This window comes from Mobula birostris, chromosome 28 (genome assembly GCF_030028105.1).
Source record: "Mobula birostris isolate sMobBir1 chromosome 28, sMobBir1.hap1, whole genome shotgun sequence".
Classification (NCBI taxonomy): Eukaryota; Metazoa; Chordata; class Chondrichthyes; order Myliobatiformes; family Myliobatidae; genus Mobula; species Mobula birostris.
This window is the reverse complement of record NC_092397.1, coordinates 20,526,652-20,546,736: the sequence shown is the minus strand read 5'-3', so window position 1 is coordinate 20,546,736 and position 20,085 is coordinate 20,526,652. Positions and strand designations below refer to the sequence as shown.

The following is a 20,085-nucleotide window of genomic DNA, read 5'->3' as shown; positions in this document are numbered from 1 at the left end:
CTTTCTTAGATAAGGGGCCCAGGATTGCTCAGAATACTCCAAGTGAGCCCTTCCCAGAGCCTTATAAAGCCTCAACATTACATCATTGGCTCTTCTATTCTAGTCCTCTCGACACTGTATCCCATCTGCCAATAATTATCCATTCTCGTAATCTGTCTAAGACCTTCTCTAGCCTCTCTGCTTCCTCAGCACTATTTGCCCCTCCACCTATTTTTGTAATGTCCTCAGACTTGGCCACAAAGCCATCAATTTCGCTATTCAAATTATTATTGACATATAGCCTAAAAAGAAGCTGTCCTAAAAATGATTCCTGTAGAACACTGCAGCCAACCAGTAAAGGCTCATTTTATTACCACTCTGACTCCTGGAAATCAGCCTGTATCTTTCTTGTAACATCATGAGCTCTTAACTTGTTAAGCAGCCTCATGTGCAGCACCTTGTCAAATGTCCACTGAAAATCCAAATAAACAACATCCACTGATTCTCCGTTGTCTATCCTGCTTGTTATTTCTTCAAAGAATTTCAACACATTTGGCAGCCAAGATTTTCTCTCAAGGAAACCATGCTGACTACAGCTTATCATGTGCCTTAAAGTACCCCCAAAACACGGCCTTAACAATCAACTTCAACATCTCTGCAATCACTGAGGTCAGACTAACTGGCCTGTGATTTTCTAGCTTCTGCTTCCCTCCCTTCTTTAAGAGTGGACTGACATTTGCAATTTTCCTGTCCTCTGGAACCATGCCAGGATCCAGTGATTCTTGGAGAATCATTTCAAATGCCTCCCCAATCTCTTCAAGCAGCACTTTCATAGCACTGTTGTAGACAATCTGGTCCCGGTGATTTATCTACCTTCAGATCTTTCAGGTTCACAAACACCTTCTAGTAATGGCTACTTCTCTCACTTCTGCCCTCTGACTCTTTTGAACTTCCAGCATACTGCTTTTGTCATCCACAGTGAAGACTGATGCAAAATACTTACTCAGTTTGTCTGTCATTTCCCTGAACCATGTTACTACCTCTCCAGCATCAGCTTTCTGCGCTCTGATATCTACTCTCAATTCCATTTTGCTCTTCATATATCTGAGTAAATGTTTGGTATCCTCTTTACTACTATTGGCTAGCTGACCTTTGTATTCCATCTTTTACCCCTCGTTATGGCTTTTCAGTTGACTTTGTTGGTTTTAAAAAGCTTCCTAGTTCTCTTAACTTCCCACTAATTTTCGCTCTAATTTTGTCTTTGGCTTATATGTTGGATAAAGATTTCCATTGTCAAATCTGCATTATCCTGACTGTAGAATACTACTACTTCTACAAGGGAACTATCTGTCCTGCACCATCCAACTTTTTCCCAGAAATTCGAGCCACTGCAACTCTGCCGTCATCCCTGCTAGTGTCCCCTTCCAATCAATGATGTGAGATTGGATGGCTTGAGTTTCCTTTCCTCAGAAAGGAGCAGAATCTGAGAGGGTGTGCCAGATTGTGAGGGGTGTTATTAGCACAGACAGTGAAAAGCCTTTCCCCATAACACTTATGTCTAAAATTTAGTACATAGGTAGAAGAACATAGAACAGTACAGGACAGGTCCCTTGGCCCACAACGATGAGGCAAGATTTAATGTAACGCTGGGGAGTTGAAGCGTTTGCTTGAGAGGCTTCAGTGAGAGGAGGCTGAAAAGACAGACTGTTAAGATCTGAGAAGTTGTGCTTTCCTACTTTACTTTCAGAATGAGGACAATGGAGTAATCAGCTGGGGCACTTGTGTGTTCACCCTGTGGGCCTTGTGATACAAAGGAGACTCTCAGTGTCCCTGAGGACTACACCGTGGGATGTGCACCCAGATCCAGCTCCTCACTGACTGTATGAAGGAAGTGGAGCTGAAGGTGGACATACTGAGGACCAGACAGGGCACTGAGTGCATTACAGATTGGAGTTTCAGTGAGGTGGTCTCTCCTGAGGTACAGGCAGCAGGTAGCTGAGTGACTGCAAGGAGAGGTAACGGGAACAGGCCCTCAGTACAGCAAGCTCCTGTGGCCATTCCCCTCAGCAACACTGAACCTCTTTTTGCTACTGCTGGGGGATGTCCTGTCACTGAGACTGGCTCTGAAGCTTACGGGGTGAGGGCCGTCAGCCAGGGTGATCGTTCTGGGTAAATGGATAGATGAGTTGGTGGAGGTCAGTGAGAGATTCTGGATGGTGTGTTGCTTCCCTGGCGCCAGGGTCAGGGACGTCTCAGAGCAGATACAGAACCGGGGGGTCAGTGTTCATTGAGCTGGAGGTGGTGGTTGATGTCAGTTTCTAACAGACAGGCAGAAGAGGGAAGAGGTCCCACACAGTGAATATAGAGAGTTAGGGAAGAAGTTAAAGAGCGGGACCTGAAGGGTTGTAATCTCCGGGTAAATCCCAGTGTCGTGTGGTCGTGGTGTTAGGGACAGAAAGTTAGAGCAGATGAATGTGTGGCTGAGGAGCTGGTGCAGGGGCAGGTTTCAGGATTCTGGATCATTGGAACCTCTTCTGGTGACCTGTACAAGAGGGATGGTTTGCACCTTCACTGGAGGCGGGTCAGTATCATGAGGTTCATCGCTGCTCCCTGGGAAGGCTGAAACGAGATTGACAGGGGGATGTGAACCGGAACACCAGTCACTGAATGGAGAGATTGAAGCTGAGTTTGATGTCATGCACAGTAATGCTGTAAGGATGGATTTTGAGGCAAATCCACATCTGACATGGAGTTTTTCTAAAGACCAGCTGCACAGTGTTTCAGGGCCAGTTTGTTCCAGTGAGAGGGAGGGTCAAAGTCAGCAAGGTAGAGGAACCTTGGATGATGAGAGAGGAAATTAATTTAGTCAAGGAGGAGGAAAAAGCATTTGTAAGGTTTAGGAAGCTGAAATCAAACAGGGTGAGGTGTTCGACAAGGTCCCACATGGTAGGCTCAACAAGGAGTTTAGGATGGGTCCACAGTGATGTGGCTGATTGTCTTTCCCATGGAAGGGAGTGGTTAGTGGTGCATGGGTCCTGTTCTGGGTGGAGGTCTGTGATGAGTCGTCAACCAGAGACGTTTGTACTGGGATATCGGTTGTTCGTGATATAAATGATGTGGATAAAAGATGTGGTTGTGTAGGTGAGTAAGTTGGCAGATGGCACACAGACTGGTGGCACTGTCATTGCACAGAAGAGTTCCAAACGATACAGCAGGATATCGAACGGTTGCTGATATGGCAGGAACATTAACAGTATTGACAAAGAGAAGGATGTTAGGGTCCAAGCACACAGTCTCACTGAAACTGCGAGCACAGGTTGACAGGGAGGTGAAGTCGTGTATGACATGTTTGTCTTCATCAGGCAAGGCATTGAGTTCAAGCACCAGGACATGATGTTACAGGTTTCTAAAAGCTGGTGAGGCCACATTGAGAGTACAGTGCTCAGTTCTGGTCACCTCATTATTGGAAGCGTGTGGAGGTTGTGGAGCAGGTGCAGAGGTGGTTTACCAGGATGTCTGGTCTGGAGGTGGTGTGCGGTGAGGAGAGGCTGGACATGCTGAAGCTTTTTTTCTGTCGTGGCATCGGCTCAGGAGCGAGTTGATAGAAATTTATAGAATTTTGCAGGTCATAGTTGGTGTAGATAGCTAGCAATACTTTTCACAGGAGTGAATTGCCTTCTACTAGTTGACATGTATTTAAGGTCAGAGGAAGGAAGTGAAGAAAACAGAGTAGTGGAGGTTTTGAATGCACTGTCAGGGGTGGTGGTACAGGCAGAGAACACAGGAGTATTTAAGGAAATGTTAGACAGGCACAGGAATATGTAGAGAAGGGCCAAAGTGCCACCCCTGTACTGTCCTGTGTTTATGAACAGCAGATGGCCTCTGGGCATGGATTCATGCACGAGGCTGGAGTGTTATATCCCGAACGATAAATGGTTGTGTGAGGGGCAACAAATGCTACAAATACCTGTGACATTTCACAGTACAAATGCTACAGGTATGATGGAGTGCAGGGAAGAGGAGGGAGAGATGTGCTTGATCAGGGAGAACATCTCAGTGGTACTTGGAGATTGTCCCAATAATATTGAAGTAAGGAAGGGATAGCAAACACCAGAGGGCATATGGACAAAGTCAAGGGAGGGAAGTTTAGGGCAGACATCAGGGGTAGTTCTTTTTTTAAAGAGGGTTGTGGGTGCCTGGAATGACTTGCCAGGGACGGTGGTGGAGGCTAAAACATGAGGGGTAATTTAAGAGCCTCTTGGACAGGCACATGGATGAAAGAAAAATAGAGGGTTACGGAGTAGTGTGGGTTTAGTACTTTTTTGAAAGGAATCTATGGGTCGACACTACATCGAGGGCTGAAAGGCCTGTACTGTGCTGTGGTGTTCTAGGGTTTTGATGGGATTGTATTATTGGTCATCAAATATCAGGAGTCAACAAGGTTGTAATAGAGGGACATTTCAACTTCTCTCACGCTGACTGGGACAGCCGTAATGCCAAGGGTTTGGTGGATCAGAATTTATTCAGTGTGCCCAGGAGATTTTTCTCAATCAGTATTTCGAAGTTCCTACCAGAGACAGGGCAACACTGAACCTCTTTGTGGGAAATCAGACTCGACAAGTGACGGGTCCTTCGGTGCTGGAGACCTCGACCCACCCAACAAACCAAAGTCTGTTCTCAGAGCAACCCACCGCCTCACAGAGGGAGCCTCTCGGGAGATCTGACCAAACTCTCTCGCAAAATATTCATTTATATTTCAGAGACCTGGGTGGACGAGATTTCCAGTAAATACTGTCAGTTCCAACAGGGTAAATGTAGTTTTGTAGATAAATGTAAAGCAGCAGATATTATTGTTCTGTGAGGCGGTGGGAATTCTCATGAAGCAATGAACAGGCGATGTTCCCGCCTGCTGCACACCGGAACGGTCCCGGGTCAACCCGCAATGTGAAACCCAGACAACGCGGTTTCAGTCATGAAGAGCGGAATCGTTCAATGATCGGAGATTAAATTCTCTGTCCGGGGGGCTGACTCTGGAAATTCATTTCACGACCCTGGGCCGAGCGAACCCACTGACTCTCCGCAAGGGGAGAGAGCTCCATTGAGCCGGCAGAGAGGGGAAATGAGTCAGGACCGAAGCGGACCGATTTCTGTGCAGGTAGATATCGGTTTACTTCGCGAAAAAAAAAACGTGACGGAGAGAGAACTGTCGGGGCTGTGACAGATACACTGCCCGGTTACTCTGAACGGAAATCATCCGCTGCTCAGCCCTTCCACAGACACTGTGAGTGGCTCTGAAAAGAGCCTTTGGGTAAATAGGTTCAGTTTACTTCGCTTCACTTACTGGCACCGCCGGTTTTCTTGGGCAACAGCACGGCCTGGATATTGGGTAACACACCGCCCTGAGCGATAGTCACCCCTCCCAGCAGCTTGTTGAGCTCCTCGTCGTTGCGGACGGCCAGCTGCAGGTGTCGGGGGATGATGCGGGTTTTCTTATTGTCCCGGGCCGCGTTGCCGGCCAATTCGAGGATTTCTGCTGTCAGATACTCGAGCACAGCAGCCAGATAAACCGGGGCTCCGGCACCCACCCGCTCAGCATAGTTGCCCTTTCTTAGGAGTCTGTGAACCCGGCCGACCGGGAACTGCAGTCCAGCCCGGGACGAGCGAGATTTGGCTTTGGACCGAACTTTGCCAGCGGTGCCTTTTCCACGTCCAGACATTTCCACAGTCACAACAACTGCTCCACTCACAATGAAAGAATGTTCGCCCCGCCCCAACTCGCCCTTTTTATACCTTCTTTGAGAATGCAAACTGATGTTTGTGATTGGTGTAAATTTACTTATTCTCATTGGTGAAGAGAAACGTCCCAATCGAAGAACTGCCTTAATCACCAATCAGCAGTCCGTAAAGGTAGAAGCGCAGAAAGTAACCGTCTCCTCCCCAAAGTACACTGAAATTTCGAAAAAGCCCGCCAGAAAATAAATCTCTTGTTCAAATTTAATCAGAAATTAAATAATTGCTGATCTGTTTGACGACTGAGTGTTCGCATTTCCCCGTTACTGAAACCGAGCACATTTAATGCAAGTGTAGTTCATATTGAAATGTCTGGGAACTCAATTCTCTGATTTCATTCAACCAGTAACGGAACCGAGTAAAACTGACCTCTGCTTCTGCCCGCGGTCGGTCATTGTGTAAACGTTATCAGGTTATGGACAAACGGCTCTTCTCAAACTGTGACCAGTGGCTAGTTTGCAATTTAAAAATGTTCTATGAAACAATCATGAACTCGTTCAGGCCTCGCATTGAAATAATATTCAGAGAAGTTACCCAACTGTAACTAACAAACTCCAGAACCCACAGCTAAAACAGCAAAGGCAGCAATCCTCCGCTCGTCATGGATACCGGTGGGGACGGACTGGTGAGGATTTGAAGGTAACAAGTCCGTGTACGTGCAGTGGGAGGAATGTAAAAAACCGGGATTATACGGAGATGAACCGGATACTCCAACCCTACCTTAGCTCTTGTAAAAGACACAAGACATAAAATGTGTGCAATTTAATGTCTAAATTTTAGTACAACCCTCTTAGTGAAATTGTGAGTGGCTCTTAAAAGAGCCGTTTTGTTTTCGATCATCGCACTGGAGAGCTTTACTTGGAGCTGGTGTACTTGGTTACCGCCTTTGTCCCTTCGGACACGGCGTGCTTGGCCAGCTCCCCGGGCAGCAGCAGGCGCACGGCGGTCTGGATCTCCCGTGAGGTGATGGTTGACCGCTTGTTGTAGTGGGCCAGGCGGGAAGCCTCGCCCCCGATTCTCTCGAAGATATCGTTGACGAACGAGTTCATGATGCTCATCGCCTTGGAGGAGATGCCAGTATCGGGGTGAACCTGCTTCATCACTTTGTAGATGTAGATGGAGTAACTCTCCTTTCTCAGCCTCTTGCGCTTCTTCCCTGCCTTGCCTGCTGGTTTGGACAAAACTTTCTTGGTGCCCTTCTTCGGAGCGGATTTCGCTGGCTCAGGCATTTCTTCCGTCGGTTTCAGACCCTGAAGAAGCAGAACTGACTCGGAGCACGAATTAAATAGGCAGCGCCCGGAACAGTATGCTAATGAGGTTGGGTGATCTCATATTTCCCCACACTCTGTTCCATCTGCCACATTCTCAACCATTCACTCTCCTGTCTACATCCCTCAAACCTTCTCACTACTGACACTGTCCCTCCCGCTCTGCCACAGCAGCAGACATAGTCACTGAGTTATGCAGCACAGAAACAGGCCCTTCAGTCCAACACATCCATGCTGACCAAGTGGCCAAACAAAACCATTGTCAGGTGCCTGCATTTGGCCCATGTCCCTGTGAAACTTCCTTCTCCACAGTCCAAGAGATATTGCAACTGTGCCCAACTATACCACCACTTGGGGTAGTTTGTTCCATGTAAACAGCACATTCTGTGTATAAAACCTGTTCCTCAGGATCCCATTTAAAACTTCCCTCTTTCACTTTATACCTGTAATCTCTCGCTTCCAACCCCATATCCCTGGAGATAACAGATTCACTATTGACCGTATCAATGACTGCCATTATTTTCTCACCTCTCTAATGTCACATACACTCTGGTGAGAAAGGTCCTGGCCTATCCAGCCTCCTGTTAAATCCCTTTTGCACCCTCTCCAGTTTAATGTCACCCTCTGATCCCAGGGCAACTATAATTGTACTCCGTGCTCCGAGAGTAGTTTCCCCGAGGCTGGTAGAGCTGTAATGTGACGTCACAGTCCAGTGCCCGATACTCTGACCGATGAATGCGAGTGTAGCGAACAGCTTCTTCACCGTCCTGCCGACCTGTGTTTACACTCTGAAGGAATTCGATATCTACACCCCGATATCTCTGTTTTACAGCACTCCCAGGGACAGACCATTCCCCACGGCAGTTCTGCCCTGGTTCGTCAATGACGATGGAACATCTCACATTTATCTATCATTCCTCAAATCACTGACCTCATTGATCACCATCCTGTTGTAATGTTAGTTACCTTGTTTCACACTCCACGATATCACCAACTTTACTGACATCGGCAGATTTGCTGAGCCGGACGTTGACATTGTCAGCCGAGTCTTTAGCAACAGCAGACTTGACTCGAATCCCGGTGCCAGACTATTGATCACAGGTCTCCAGTCTAAATAATGACCTTTTCTCCAACCACCAGGCCGATATTGTACCCAGGGCCCTGGATCACGTGGTCTCTCCTTCCAGACACGAGTCTCACCAGTCTGAAGCTCCCGGGCTTTTCCTTGCAGCGACACACACACAATGCTGGAGGAACTCAGCAGGCCAGACAGCGAGTAAACAGCCGGCGTTTCAGGCCGAGACCCTCCATCAGCATCTGCACAGTTTCTTGTGTTTAGTTTTCCTTCGATTCTAAATTACTGCATAACATAACCCATCCTCCAGTCCTCTGCCACTTCTCCTGCCGGAGAAACGCGCAGAGAGGCAGAGGCGGGGAGAGGAGGAGACAGAGTCAGAGTGACGGACAGAGCCGAGACCGGCCTCTCAGCCTCCAGGTCTGTCTTCACTTTAATACACCCGGCAATTTCCAACGGTTTTTCCGAAACACAGAGCTCCAGAGAGAGAGAGAGAGAGAAACACACCACGTCATAGTGAAGGATCTCCAGGAATTTACTGGCGGTCGGACTTCATCGGATCAGAATACAGTGTGATTGGCGCAGGATTAATTTCAAATTGCCCGCCAATTCAGAGCACCCAGCAACGGTGCTTGACTACTTTTAAAATTATTTACCATTAATTGTATCAAGGATTATACAATGTCAGTTTCTTTTAATGAATTTAATATCTAATTAGAGTTGAGATTTGAATTCATAATTCTGGAATCGTTTCTCTAAACGACTGAACTGATTTCTGTTCGAGACGGATAAAAGGATTAAGATCGATCTTAATGCGTTCAGAGGTTCTGAAGTAATCACCGACTGGAAAGGCAGATTCGCAGGAATATTTCAAGCGGAACCGATTAATCTGTTTCAAATGTAACACAGCTGAATATATCGATAAAAATAATTAAAATGTTGTGGATACGGCTCCGTCTGTGAGGCGGTGGGTGGCTCTTAGAAGAGCCTTTGTTTTGTGCTCGGGAGGAAGTGGGAGTTTTTCAGCCGCCGAAGCCATAGAGAGTGCGGCCCTGGCGTTTCAGAGCGTAAACCACATCCATGGCAGTGACCGTCTTGCGCTTGGCGTGTTCAGTGTAGGTGACCGCATCCCGGATCACATTCTCCAGGAAAACCTTCAGCACCCCGCGGGTCTCCTCGTAGATCAGACCCGAGATCCGCTTGACGCCGCCACGGCGAGCCAGACGGCGGATGGCCGGTTTGGTGATGCCCTGGATGTTATCACGGAGCACTTTACGGTGCCGCTTGGCTCCGCCTTTGCCCAGTCCTTTGCCTCCTTTCCCTCTGCCAGACATGATGCTGCTTCACTCAGGTCGCTGCTCACTGACAAACTGCCTGCTGCTGTCTCCTTTTATACACAGCGCCCTGACCTGCCCGAGAAACGCGCAGAGAGACAGAGGCGGGGAGGGGAGGAGACAGAGTCAGAGTGACGGACAGAGCCGAGAGCGGCCTCTCATCGTCCAGCTCCGCCTTCACTTTACCACACCCGCCAATTTCCAACGATTCATCCGACACAAAGCGCTCCAGCGAAAAACAAAACTCCCTCACACATCACATACATACTGGAGGATTTCTGGGAATTTGCCGATTCTCCTGCTTTAAATTATAGAAAGTGCTTTTCCATTCCGCAAATCCCCGAGGACCTCGGTCTGTCCCTCCCCGGATCCTTGACCAGTGCGAGCGCCCTCACACACAGCAGTTGGTGGGCGAGGGTGCAGTCACTTCCAGTGATGAGAGGGTTAATTCATTAGAACAATTGTTCCTCTGGATCGCCAGGGAAATGAAAGACCGGTCACATACAGGAACAGGATACATAACCAGATATATAGACTGCGCTTTTCTAAGGGTCAGAGCCGTCTCCATTTCCTGAGGAGACTGAGGTCCTTTAACATCTGTCGGACGATGCTGAGGATGTTCTACGAGTCTGTGGTGGCCAGTGTTATCATGTTTGCTGTTGTGTGCTGGGGCAGCAGGCTGAGGGTAGCAGACACCAACAGAATCAACAAACTCATTCGTAAGGCCAGTGATGTTGTGGGGATAGAACTGGACTCTCTCACGGTGGTGTCTGAAAAGAGGATGCTGTCTAAGTTGCATGCCATCTCGGTCAATGTCTCCCATCCACTACATAATGTACTGGGTGGGCACAGGAGTACATTCAGCCAGAGACTCATTCCACCGAGATGCAGCACTGAGCGTCATAGGAAGTCATTCCTGCTTGTGGCCATCAAACTTTACAACTCCTCCCTTGGAGGGTCAGACACCCTGAGCTGATAGGCTGGTCCTGGACTTATTTCATAATTTACTGGCATAATTTACATATTACTATTTAAATTATTAATGGTTCTAATACTATTATTTATGGTGCAACTGTAACAAAAACCAATTTCCCCCGGGATCAATAAAGTATGACAATGATTATGGCTTCTGGAATCTTCTAAAGCCCAGGTAAAGTGGTGGCTGAGGAGCGGTTGCGAGGTGGGTGGGTCTTCAGGTACAAGGGTCATTGGGTCTCAAGGGAAATGAGAGACGGGTCCAAGGAGGAGGGGAGCCAATATGTTTCCGGGGAGCCGCCTTCATGCTACACGGAAGGGTTTAAACGAGCAGGGATGAGGTCCTGCACAGTGATTTTCGGGAACAAGGTTAACAAAAATCAGGACTTCCAGGATTGTATTACGATTCAAAGCATGTGGCTGTGGGGTGGGAAATCGATATTTCATGCAGTTTAATATGTTGCTGAGGAACTGATGTGGGAGGGAGGTCTTCATGGATCAATGGGCTCTCTTCCAGGCAGGTGGGAGACCAGGACAAACGAGACCATTTGCATCTGAACCGGACGGGAACCAACATTTTCGCCAGGAGGTTTGATGGTGTCACTTGGCAGAGTTTGAACTGGAGTAGCAAGTGGGAGAATGTATGTCTGACAAGACAGTCTGAAAAGAACGAGAGCCAATGTCAGGCTAATAAACATGGTGGGACTGATCGGCTGAAATGAGTTTATTTCAACATTAGGAGCGTTATGTTGTCAGACGGACAGGGCTGGCAGCTCAACATTCCTGGGTTTGATTGTTTTACATGTGACTGGGGATGGGGGGTGCGGTTAAAAGATGCAGAGGTTACCCCACTGGGAATGTCACAGCAAACTGGAAGGCTCATTTACAGAGGCGATCTGCAGTTACACTGATGGGATTATCGTATTGGCCCCCAATAACCACCGGGAGGTGGAGGATCGGATATGTTGATGCTTATGGAGAGGTGCAGAACAACAGGGTTGTCATAGTGAGCGACTTCATCTTCCCTAGAATTGACTGGATCTTGCTTAATACTTAGATGCGCAAGATTTGTTCAGTGAATTAGAGGAGTGTTTGGAACATTATGTACAGGGCCCAACCAGAGTTGAGAACATACAGGAATTAGTTTTGAGAAACGAGCCAGGCCAGCTAACAGCCAAGAGTCAGTGAACATTTTGGGAACAGTGATCACAACTTTTTTTTTTAAAACTTATGAGTAGAATAAAATTAGATCTTGTATGAAAGTACTAATTTGCAGGAGGACAAGTCAGGACGGAGGAAGGCAGGAGCCAGGCAACATTGATCGGGAGCAGCCACTGTCAGACAAGTCCACATCTGATATGTGGGAGTTGTTTAAAGAGCAGCAACTCTGAGTTCAGGATCAGCATGTTCGGTGAGGAGTGAGGAGGGGGAAGGGAACTTTGGATGAGCACAGAGATCCTAAATTTAGACAGAAGGGTATGTAAGGTTTGTGAAGCTAAAGTCAGACTGGGTACCTTTGGAATATAACGATAGCAGGGAAATGCTAAAGCAGATGATAGGAAAGGCCAAATCGGGGCCACAACCGGTCCTTGTGAAGTGGGACTAAAGATAATCCCAAGGCCTTGTGACTTGTATTAATAAAACGAGGATAACCAGAGAATGGAAAGGTCAACTCAAGATTAAAGGAGGAATGATGTGGTTGAAGTCAGACCAAGTGGCTGAGGTACTAAATGGGTACGTTGTGTTAGTATTTATGAGAAGGAATTGAATGGCAATGAAAACAGAGTGAGACATGCTAACGTGCAGAGACATGTTGAGATTAAGGAGGAGGTTGTGCTGGGACGTCTGAAAATCAATAAAGTGGATAACACTCCAGGCCTGAAGGCATATATCCTACAATAGTAAAGGAAGCAGGCGAGCAGATTGCTGGGGATTTGACAAGGATCTATGTGTCCTCGATCACAACATGTGAGGTCCCACAGGACTGGAGTGTTGCAAATGTTGCAGTTTTGATTAAGAAGGGAAATAACAAGAATCCAGGAACCTATAGGCAAGGCAGCCTCATTTCAGTGGTAGAGAAGCTACTGGGGAGGATATTGAGGTACAGGATTTATGCACATTTGGAAAGGCATGGCCTGTTAAGGGACAATCAGCATGATTTTCTGTGGGCAGATCACACATGATAAAATTGATTGAGGTTTTTGAGGAGATAATACAGACTAAGGTATAGGAGCAGAATTAGACCATTTGGCCCATCAAGTCTGCTCCGACATTTCATTGTGGCTGATCCATTTTTCCTCTCAGCCCCAGTCTCCTGCCTTTCCCCTGTATCCCTTCATACTCTGACCAATCAAGAATCTATCAACCTCCGCCTTAAATATACATAAAGTCCTGGCTTAACAGCTTCCTTTGGCAATGAATTCTACAGATTCACCAGTCCCTGGCTAAAGAAATTCCCCATCTCCACATTCTACAAGGACGATCCTCTATTCTGAGGCTATGTCCTCTGATATTATACAGTCCCATCTTCTGCACATCCACTTTATCACTGCCTTTGACCATTTGATAGGTTTCAAATGGGCCACCCCTCATTGTTCAGAAATTCCAGAGAAAACAGGCCCAGAGCCATCAAACGCTCTTCATATGACAAGCTGTTTCATCCAGGAATCAAACTGGAGAACGTCCTTTGAAACCCACCCAATTTCAGCTCATCCTTCCTAAGGTAAAGGGCCCAAAACTGCTCACAATACACCAATGAGGCCTCCCCAGGTTTATAAAGTCTGATCATTATCATGATTGGTGCAGATATTGTGGGTCGAAGGGCAGGTTGCCATCTGTCCCATATTGTGTACTGTCGAATATGTTTGATCTAAAAGCTATTGCAGGGACATGGTTACAGAGACTGGAACTGGGAATTCGACCTTCCACTGTATTCAATGTTCCACACGGAATCGGCAAAATGGAAAGGAGCAGGGTGGATTTGTTCATAACGTGCTGGTGAAGGAGTGGATACAGTGCCTATAAAAAATGTTCAATCTCCTTAGAAGTTTTTATGTTTTATTGTTTTGCAATGGATTTAATTTTGCTTTTTTGACACTGATCAACAGAAAAGACTCCACGGTGTCAAAGTGAAAGCAGATCTCCACAAAGTGATCTAAATTAATTGTAAATATAAAACAAAAAATAATTCATTGCATTAGTATTCATCTCCTTCAAATCGGTAATTAGTTGATGCACCTTTGACAGTGTTTACAGTTGAGTCTGTGTGGATGGATCGGCGTCTATCAGCTTTGCACATCTGAACACTGCAATTTTCCTCATTCTCCTTTACAAAACTGCTGAAGCTCTGTCAGAATGCATGGGTTGGTGAGTGAACAGATCTTTTCAAGTCCAGCCACAAATTCTCAATTGGATTGAGGTCAGGACTCTCACAAAGCCACTCCAGGACATTAACTTTGTTGTTTTAAGGCATTCCTGTGCAGCTTTGGTTTTATGTTTGCGGTCATTGTCTTGCTGGAAAATTAATTTTCTCCTCTAAGTCGCAGTTCTCTTGAAGACTGAATTAGGTTTTCCTCCAGGATTTCCCTGTATTTTGCTGCAATCATTTTACCCTCTACCTTTACGTGCCTTTCAGGGCCTGCTGCAGTGAAGCATACCCACAGGATGATGCAGCCTCCACCACACTTCACGGTAGGGATGGTGTGTTTTTGATGTTGTGCGGTGTTCAGCTTACTCCAAACTTAGTGTTTGTGATCGTCAAGAAGTTCAATTTTGTTTTTGTCAGACCACAGAATCTTCTTCCAACTGACTTCAGAGTCCCCCACAATTCTGGGAAACTTCAGGCAAGATTTCATGACAGCATTTTTCAACAGTGGCCTTTTCTCTGCCACTCTCCCGTAAAGCTGCGACTGGTGAAACACCCGGGCAACAGTTGATGTATGCACAATCTCTCCCACCACTGAAGCTTGTAACTCCTCTAGAGTTATCATAGGTCTCTTGGTGGCCTCCCCCACTGGCCCCTTCTTGCATGGCCACTCAGTTTCTGAGGATAGCCTGCTCTTGGCAGATCTACAGCTGTGCCATATTCTTCACACTTCTGGATGAGTGACTTAACTATACTCCAAGGACATTCAGTGACTTGGAAATATTCCTGTATCCATTTCCTGGCTTGTGTTTTTCAATTACCTGTTTGCAGAGCAGCTCGGAGTGTTGATTTGTCTTCACGGTGTAGTTTCTCCCAGGATACTGACTCACCAGCAGTTCGACCTTCCACTTACAGGTGTACTATTACTACAATCAATTGAAACACCTTGACTGCACACGGTCATCTCCATTTAACTGATTATGTAACATCGAAAACTAATTGGTTGCACCACTGATGATTTGGTGTGTCATATTAATGGGGATGAATACTTAAACAGACAATTATTTTGTGTTTTAGATTTGTAATTAATTGAGAGCATTTTGTAGAGATTTGTTTTCACTCTGACACAAGAGTCTTTTTCCATTGTTTGGTTTCAAAACAGCCAAATTCAATCCACTGAGATTCAATGTTGTAAAACTATAAAACATGAAAACTTCCAAGGGGTGTGAATACTTTTCAAAGGCACTTTATATGTAGGGAGAATGATGATGAACGAGGAAGGGAAAGAAGACATGGGGAGGAGTGGCCTCAAGATCCTGAGGTCTGGTCAAAGGCATTCAAGGAAATATTAAATCAAAGAACATACAAAGAGGCAAGGGCTGGTGGTAGACAAGAGAATCAGGAATTTTCTAGGAAGCAGTGATGAGATAAAAGCTAAAAGTAACAAGGAACACGCAGAGATGTTAACTCAATAATTTGCATTAGTGTTCACAGTGGGGCACAACAACCATCCCACAGATATCTAACGGTGACATTTCAACATTGTGCCATAATGTGTAACGATCGCCATCACAAGGAAGAAACTAATGGGACTAAAAGCAAACTTTACCAGGTCCCAACGACCTGCACTGGAGGCTTTCACAGGAAGTCTGGAGAGAAAGTAGAGACATTGAAGTTTGTCAAAACTCACTGTGTTACAGAAAGGTTCCAGTGGAGTTGAAAACCATTGTTGAAGAAGGGTGGAAGATGAAAAGCAGGCAACTGTGGTCTTGTTAACTTCACTTCAGCTACTGGAGTCTATAATCTATGAAGAAATAACAAGTCGTTTGGAAAAGTTTAATGTCATTGAACTAACTCAACAGGGTCTACAGTCAGATTGACACAGATTCCACAACGACCAAAGTTCCCAACTGAGCTTGTGTCTGTAACCCACTCAACACCACATTATGAACAAGGTTATCCTCCTCCTGTCCCATTCCTCTGCATTTGGCCCAGATACTTCAAAATCTTTCCTTCCCATCTACCTGTCCAAGTACCTTTTTAATGTACCTGACTCAACCACTCCCCATAGCAGCTCATTCCATTTACTGACCAGCCTCCATATCCCTCATGATTTTATACACCTCTGCAATATCAGCACTCATTCTCCAACATTCCAGGGAAAATTGTCCAAAACACCTTTCCACAAATCCTTTGAGATCCAGTAACATCCCCGCAAGTCTCCTCTGCACTCTTTCCAGCTTAATCATGTCTGTCATACAGCAGGGTCACTAAAATTAAACACTATTTGCGAAATGTAGCCAAACCAACATGTTGTACAACTGCAACATCTCATCACAGCTTCTATATTTGGTGCCGTGACTGAAGGCCAGTGTTCCAAAAGCCTCTTCCCCACCCTGTCCATCTGGAACCTGTTTTGGACCCTGTAACCTGGGTTGTTGAATGTTAAGTCATGTTTGACAAACTTACCAGAGATTTGAGGCTTTACAGGGGAAGTTGGGGAAGTGGTGTTTTTGGATTTTCAGGAGCCATTTGACAAGGTGCCACATGGCAGGCTGGTGCACAAGACCAGAGCTCAGTACTGGGAAGGAAGTGTGTTAATACTGACTGAAGACAGTTATCATACTGAGACAGAATAATGGGTCTGTTTCAGACTGGGATGATACAAGTACTGCAGTAACGCAGCGACCAGTTCTGGATCGTCTGAGGCTTGGATGGGGCATTATTTGTGTTCAGGAAGGTTTCCTGAAACAATATGTGGTCCACCAGGGAGGGGAACATTCTTGACTTCACCTTGGGAAATATGGGACTCAGCAGAGTGGTGGCAGGAACAACCAGTGTTCAAAGAGGAATTAGACAGGTCCTTCAGGGGAAATGACCTGCAGAGCTGTGGGGACAGACTGGGGAATCGGACTGTGGAAAAGTTGTAGCAGGAGTTGGTATTAACTTGATGAGTCAAATAGTCTCGACAATCACAGAATGACTCTCTGCCCAATAATAGTCTGAAAAAATCATTCTGGTCGCCAGTGAATCTTCCAAGCTCCAGGATGGACAAGATCAATTGTGTAATAAGGACACACTTCTGTCGAAACACTGACACTGTATACCAAGCACACTGAGCTGCCAGAGCACAGCACCGGCCAGTGAGGACACAGACCAGTACAACACCCGGCTCTCTACTACAAACTTCAAAGCTGAAAGTAAATGTATTATCAAAATACATTTCTGTCACCAAATACAACCCTGAGGTTAGTTTTCTTGTGGGCATACTGCTGGTTTGTTAGAGCGGTTGGGGAGGGTTAAACTAACTTGGCAGGGGCGTGGGAACAGGCGTGAAAGGACTCAGGGTAGGACAGATGGTAAAAAAACAAAGATCGCATGCAGTCACACTGTCAGGAAGGGCAGGCAGATGACAGGACATAACTGCAGCCAGCAGGGTGAGTATCAGTGCATGAGGAATGCAGAATGAAGAAGGGTAGCAAATGCTGTACTCAAACTGTTATATCTCAGTTCACAGAGTTTCATAAATAAGATGCATAATCTTATTGCCCTATTATGGATGGTCATGTATAATGTCGTGACCATCACTGAATCACGGCTGAAGAATGTTTGTAGTTGGGAGCTAAGTGCCCAAGGTTACACGTATCAGAGGGACAGGAAGGTAGGCAATGAGGATGGCGTGGCTCTGCTGGTGAAGAATGGTAACAAATCAGTAGAAAGATGTGACAAAGGATTGGAAGATGTTGAATCCTTGTGAGCTGAGTTTAAAAACTGCAAGTGTAAAAAGGACGTTGATGGCAGTTGTATACAGGCCTCTGAACAGTTTCTGGGATGTGGACCACAGGTTACAACAGGAAATAGAAAAGGCAGGTCAAAAGGGCAATGTTGTGGGAGATTTCATCGGAGTCATGGGAGATTTTAACATGCAGGTTGATTGGGAAAATCAGGTTGGAAATAGATCTCAAGAGAGTGAGTTTGCTGAATGCTGAACAGATGGCTTTTTGGAGCAGTTTGTCATTGAGCTACTAGCAGATCACCTATACTGGATTATGTGTTATTGAATAAACTGGAGGTGATCTGGGAGCTGAAGGTAAAAGAACCCTTAGGAGGCAGTGGTCTCAGTATCACTGAGTTCAACTTGAAATTGGACAGGGAGAAAGTACAGTCTGACAAAGCAGTGTTTCAGTGGAGTAAAGGTATTACAGTGGTGTGAGAGAGGAGTTGGCTAAAGTAAATTGGAAGGAGATGCTGGCAGGGATGGCAGTAGAGCAGCAATGGTGTGAGTTTCTGGGGAAAATGAGGAAGGTGTAGGATAGATGTATTCCAGAAACAAACAAATACTCAAATGGCAAAATAGTACAACCGTGGCTGACAAGGAAGTCAATGCTAATGTAAAACCAAAAGGGAGGACATACAACAAGCAAAAATTATTCAGAATACAGAGGATTGTGAAGCTTTAACAGCTGACAGAGAGCAACCTAAAGAGGGAAGAGATGAAACATGCAAGCAAGCTGGCAAACATGATCAAAATGGATAGTTTTAGCTTTTTCAAGTACGTAAAAATAAAAGAGAGATGAGACTGGGTAAAGGACTGCTAGAAAATGAGGCCAGAGGAATAATAACGCTGGGGGTTGGGGGGGATACAAGGAAATGGCAGATGAACTAAATGAGTATTTTGTATCAGTGGAAGATACTAGCAGTGTGCCAGGTGCTGAAGGGTGTGAGGGAAGAGAAGAGCAGTTATTATTACAAGGGAAAAGGTGCTCAAAAAGCTGAAAGACCTGAGGGTTCATAAGTCACCCGGACCAGATGAACTGTACCCCAGGGTTCTGAAAGAGGTAACGCTCCTGACTGACCGTGTGAAGGAAATGGAGCTGGAGATGGACAGACCCAGAGTTTCCAGGATGCTGAGACCAGCGATTCAGTGGGTTGGTCAAACCTGAGGTCAGGCTGCAAATAGTTTGGTCACGACCATGACTGGAAAGGGGAAGAGACAGACAGTGCAATGTCTCCCTGTGGCTGTGACCCTCAGAAACAATTACACTCCTTTGTTTACTCCTGGGAGGATGACGAACCAGAGCACAGCAGCCCGTCGTGTCGGTGGTACTGACATCCCGGTCCGATGCTCCGCGGGAGGAACGGTCAATCACAGCAGTGATGACAGCAGACTCACAGTACAGGGGATGTGCAGGAGATTCTGTGGCCGCAACAGAGATGACACGATGGTGTGTCGCCTCCTGGGTACCAGGGTCAGGCACGTCTCAGATGTGCAGAATTTCCTAAAGATAAACTTGCTGGTTGGGTCGGTGGTAAGGAAGAGCCAAATGCCATGTTAGCATTCATTTAGAGAGGAGTACAATACAAAAGCAAGGATATAATGCTGAAGATTGATAAGGCATTGGTCCGATCACACTTGGAGTATTGTCAACTGTTTTGGGCCTCTTATCTAATAAAGTACGTGCTCGCATAGGAGAGGGTCCAGAGGAGGTTCACAAGAATGATCCTGGCAATAAAAGGGTTAATGCACAAGGATTGTTTGATGGCTCTGGGCCTGTACTCAACGGACTTCAGAAGAATGAGGGAATCTTGTTGAAACCAATCAAATATCGAAAGGCCTGGGATGGAGTGGGCAGTCTAGGACCACAGGGCACAGCATCAGAATACTAGGACACCCTGTTAGAACAAAGATGAGGAGTAATTTCCTCAGTAAAGGTAGTGAATCTGTGAAGCCTATGTCAGGATGTTGTTCATTGACTAGAGCTCAGTGTTTAACACCATCATTCCCACAGTCCTGATTACTAAACTACAGAACCTGGTCCCTCTGCAGTTGGATCCTTGACTTCCTAACCGGGAGACCACAATCTGTGCAGACTGGTGATAATCAGAATGTGTGGATTAATGGAGTCGGGCTAACCCCTATTGACATCAATGGATCAGGGGTTAAGAGGGTAAACAGTTTTAAGTTCCTCGGCATCAATATTACTGAGCTCACATGGTCTATACATACAGGCTGAGTGGTGAAAAAGACACAACAGCGTTACTTTCACCTCAGAAGGTTGAGGAAGTTTGCTATGGGCCCCCAAATCCTAAGGACTTTCTACAGGGTCACAATTGAGAGCATCCTGACTGGCTGCATCACTGCCTGATATGGGAACTGAACCTCCCTTAATCGCAGGACTCTGTAGAGAGTGGTGTGGACAGGCCAGCACATCTGTAGTTGTGAACTTCCCATGATTCAAGACATTTACAAAGACAGGTGTGAGAAAAGAGCCTGAAGGATCACTGGGGACCTGAGTCACC

At 46.2% G+C, this 20,085-nt stretch overlaps 4 protein-coding genes and 1 long non-coding RNA gene across 6 annotated transcripts in view; 1 reads left to right on the top strand and 4 right to left on the bottom strand.

The window, feature by feature from the left end:
• The window catches only part of LOC140189355 (uncharacterized), a 944,498-nt gene that overhangs the window by 153,077 nt on the left and 771,336 nt on the right, over window positions 1–20,085 (top strand). The window lies entirely within an intron of this gene.
• LOC140189141 (uncharacterized) overlaps window positions 1–20,085 on the bottom strand; it is a 57,016-nt gene that overhangs the window by 32,981 nt on the left and 3,950 nt on the right. For both annotated transcript variants that reach the window (XR_011883465.1, XR_011883466.1), the window contains exon 2: window positions 15,476–15,589. This is a non-coding gene — a long non-coding RNA (uncharacterized lncRNA). The remainder of the gene's footprint in view (window positions 1–15,475; window positions 15,590–20,085) is intronic.
• On the bottom strand, window positions 5,313–5,696 carry LOC140189104 (histone H2AX-like). Its single transcript, XM_072245805.1, has one exon. The coding sequence runs from the start codon at window positions 5,694–5,696 to the stop codon at window positions 5,313–5,315; it is 384 nt and encodes a 127-aa protein (XP_072101906.1).
• Window positions 6,624–6,998, bottom strand: LOC140189034 (histone H2B 1/2-like). The gene has a single exon (XM_072245715.1). It carries the CDS (start codon window positions 6,996–6,998, stop codon window positions 6,624–6,626), a length of 375 nt encoding a protein of 124 aa, XP_072101816.1.
• On the bottom strand, window positions 8,925–9,446 carry LOC140189121 (histone H4). Its single transcript, XM_072245827.1, has one exon. It carries the CDS (start codon window positions 9,444–9,446, stop codon window positions 9,135–9,137), a length of 312 nt encoding a protein of 103 aa, XP_072101928.1. The 3' UTR covers window positions 8,925–9,134.

What these genes read in the sequence shown, in the direction of transcription:
- LOC140189104 (XM_072245805.1), bottom strand. Translation starts at nt 5,696, where the DNA reads ATGTCTGGACGTGGAAAAGGCACCGCTGGCAAAGTTCGGTCCAAAGCC.
- LOC140189121 (XM_072245827.1), bottom strand. Translation starts at nt 9,446, where the DNA reads ATGTCTGGCAGAGGGAAAGGAGGCAAAGGACTGGGCAAAGGCGGAGCC.
- LOC140189034 (XM_072245715.1), bottom strand. Translation starts at nt 6,998, where the DNA reads ATGCCTGAGCCAGCGAAATCCGCTCCGAAGAAGGGCACCAAGAAAGTT.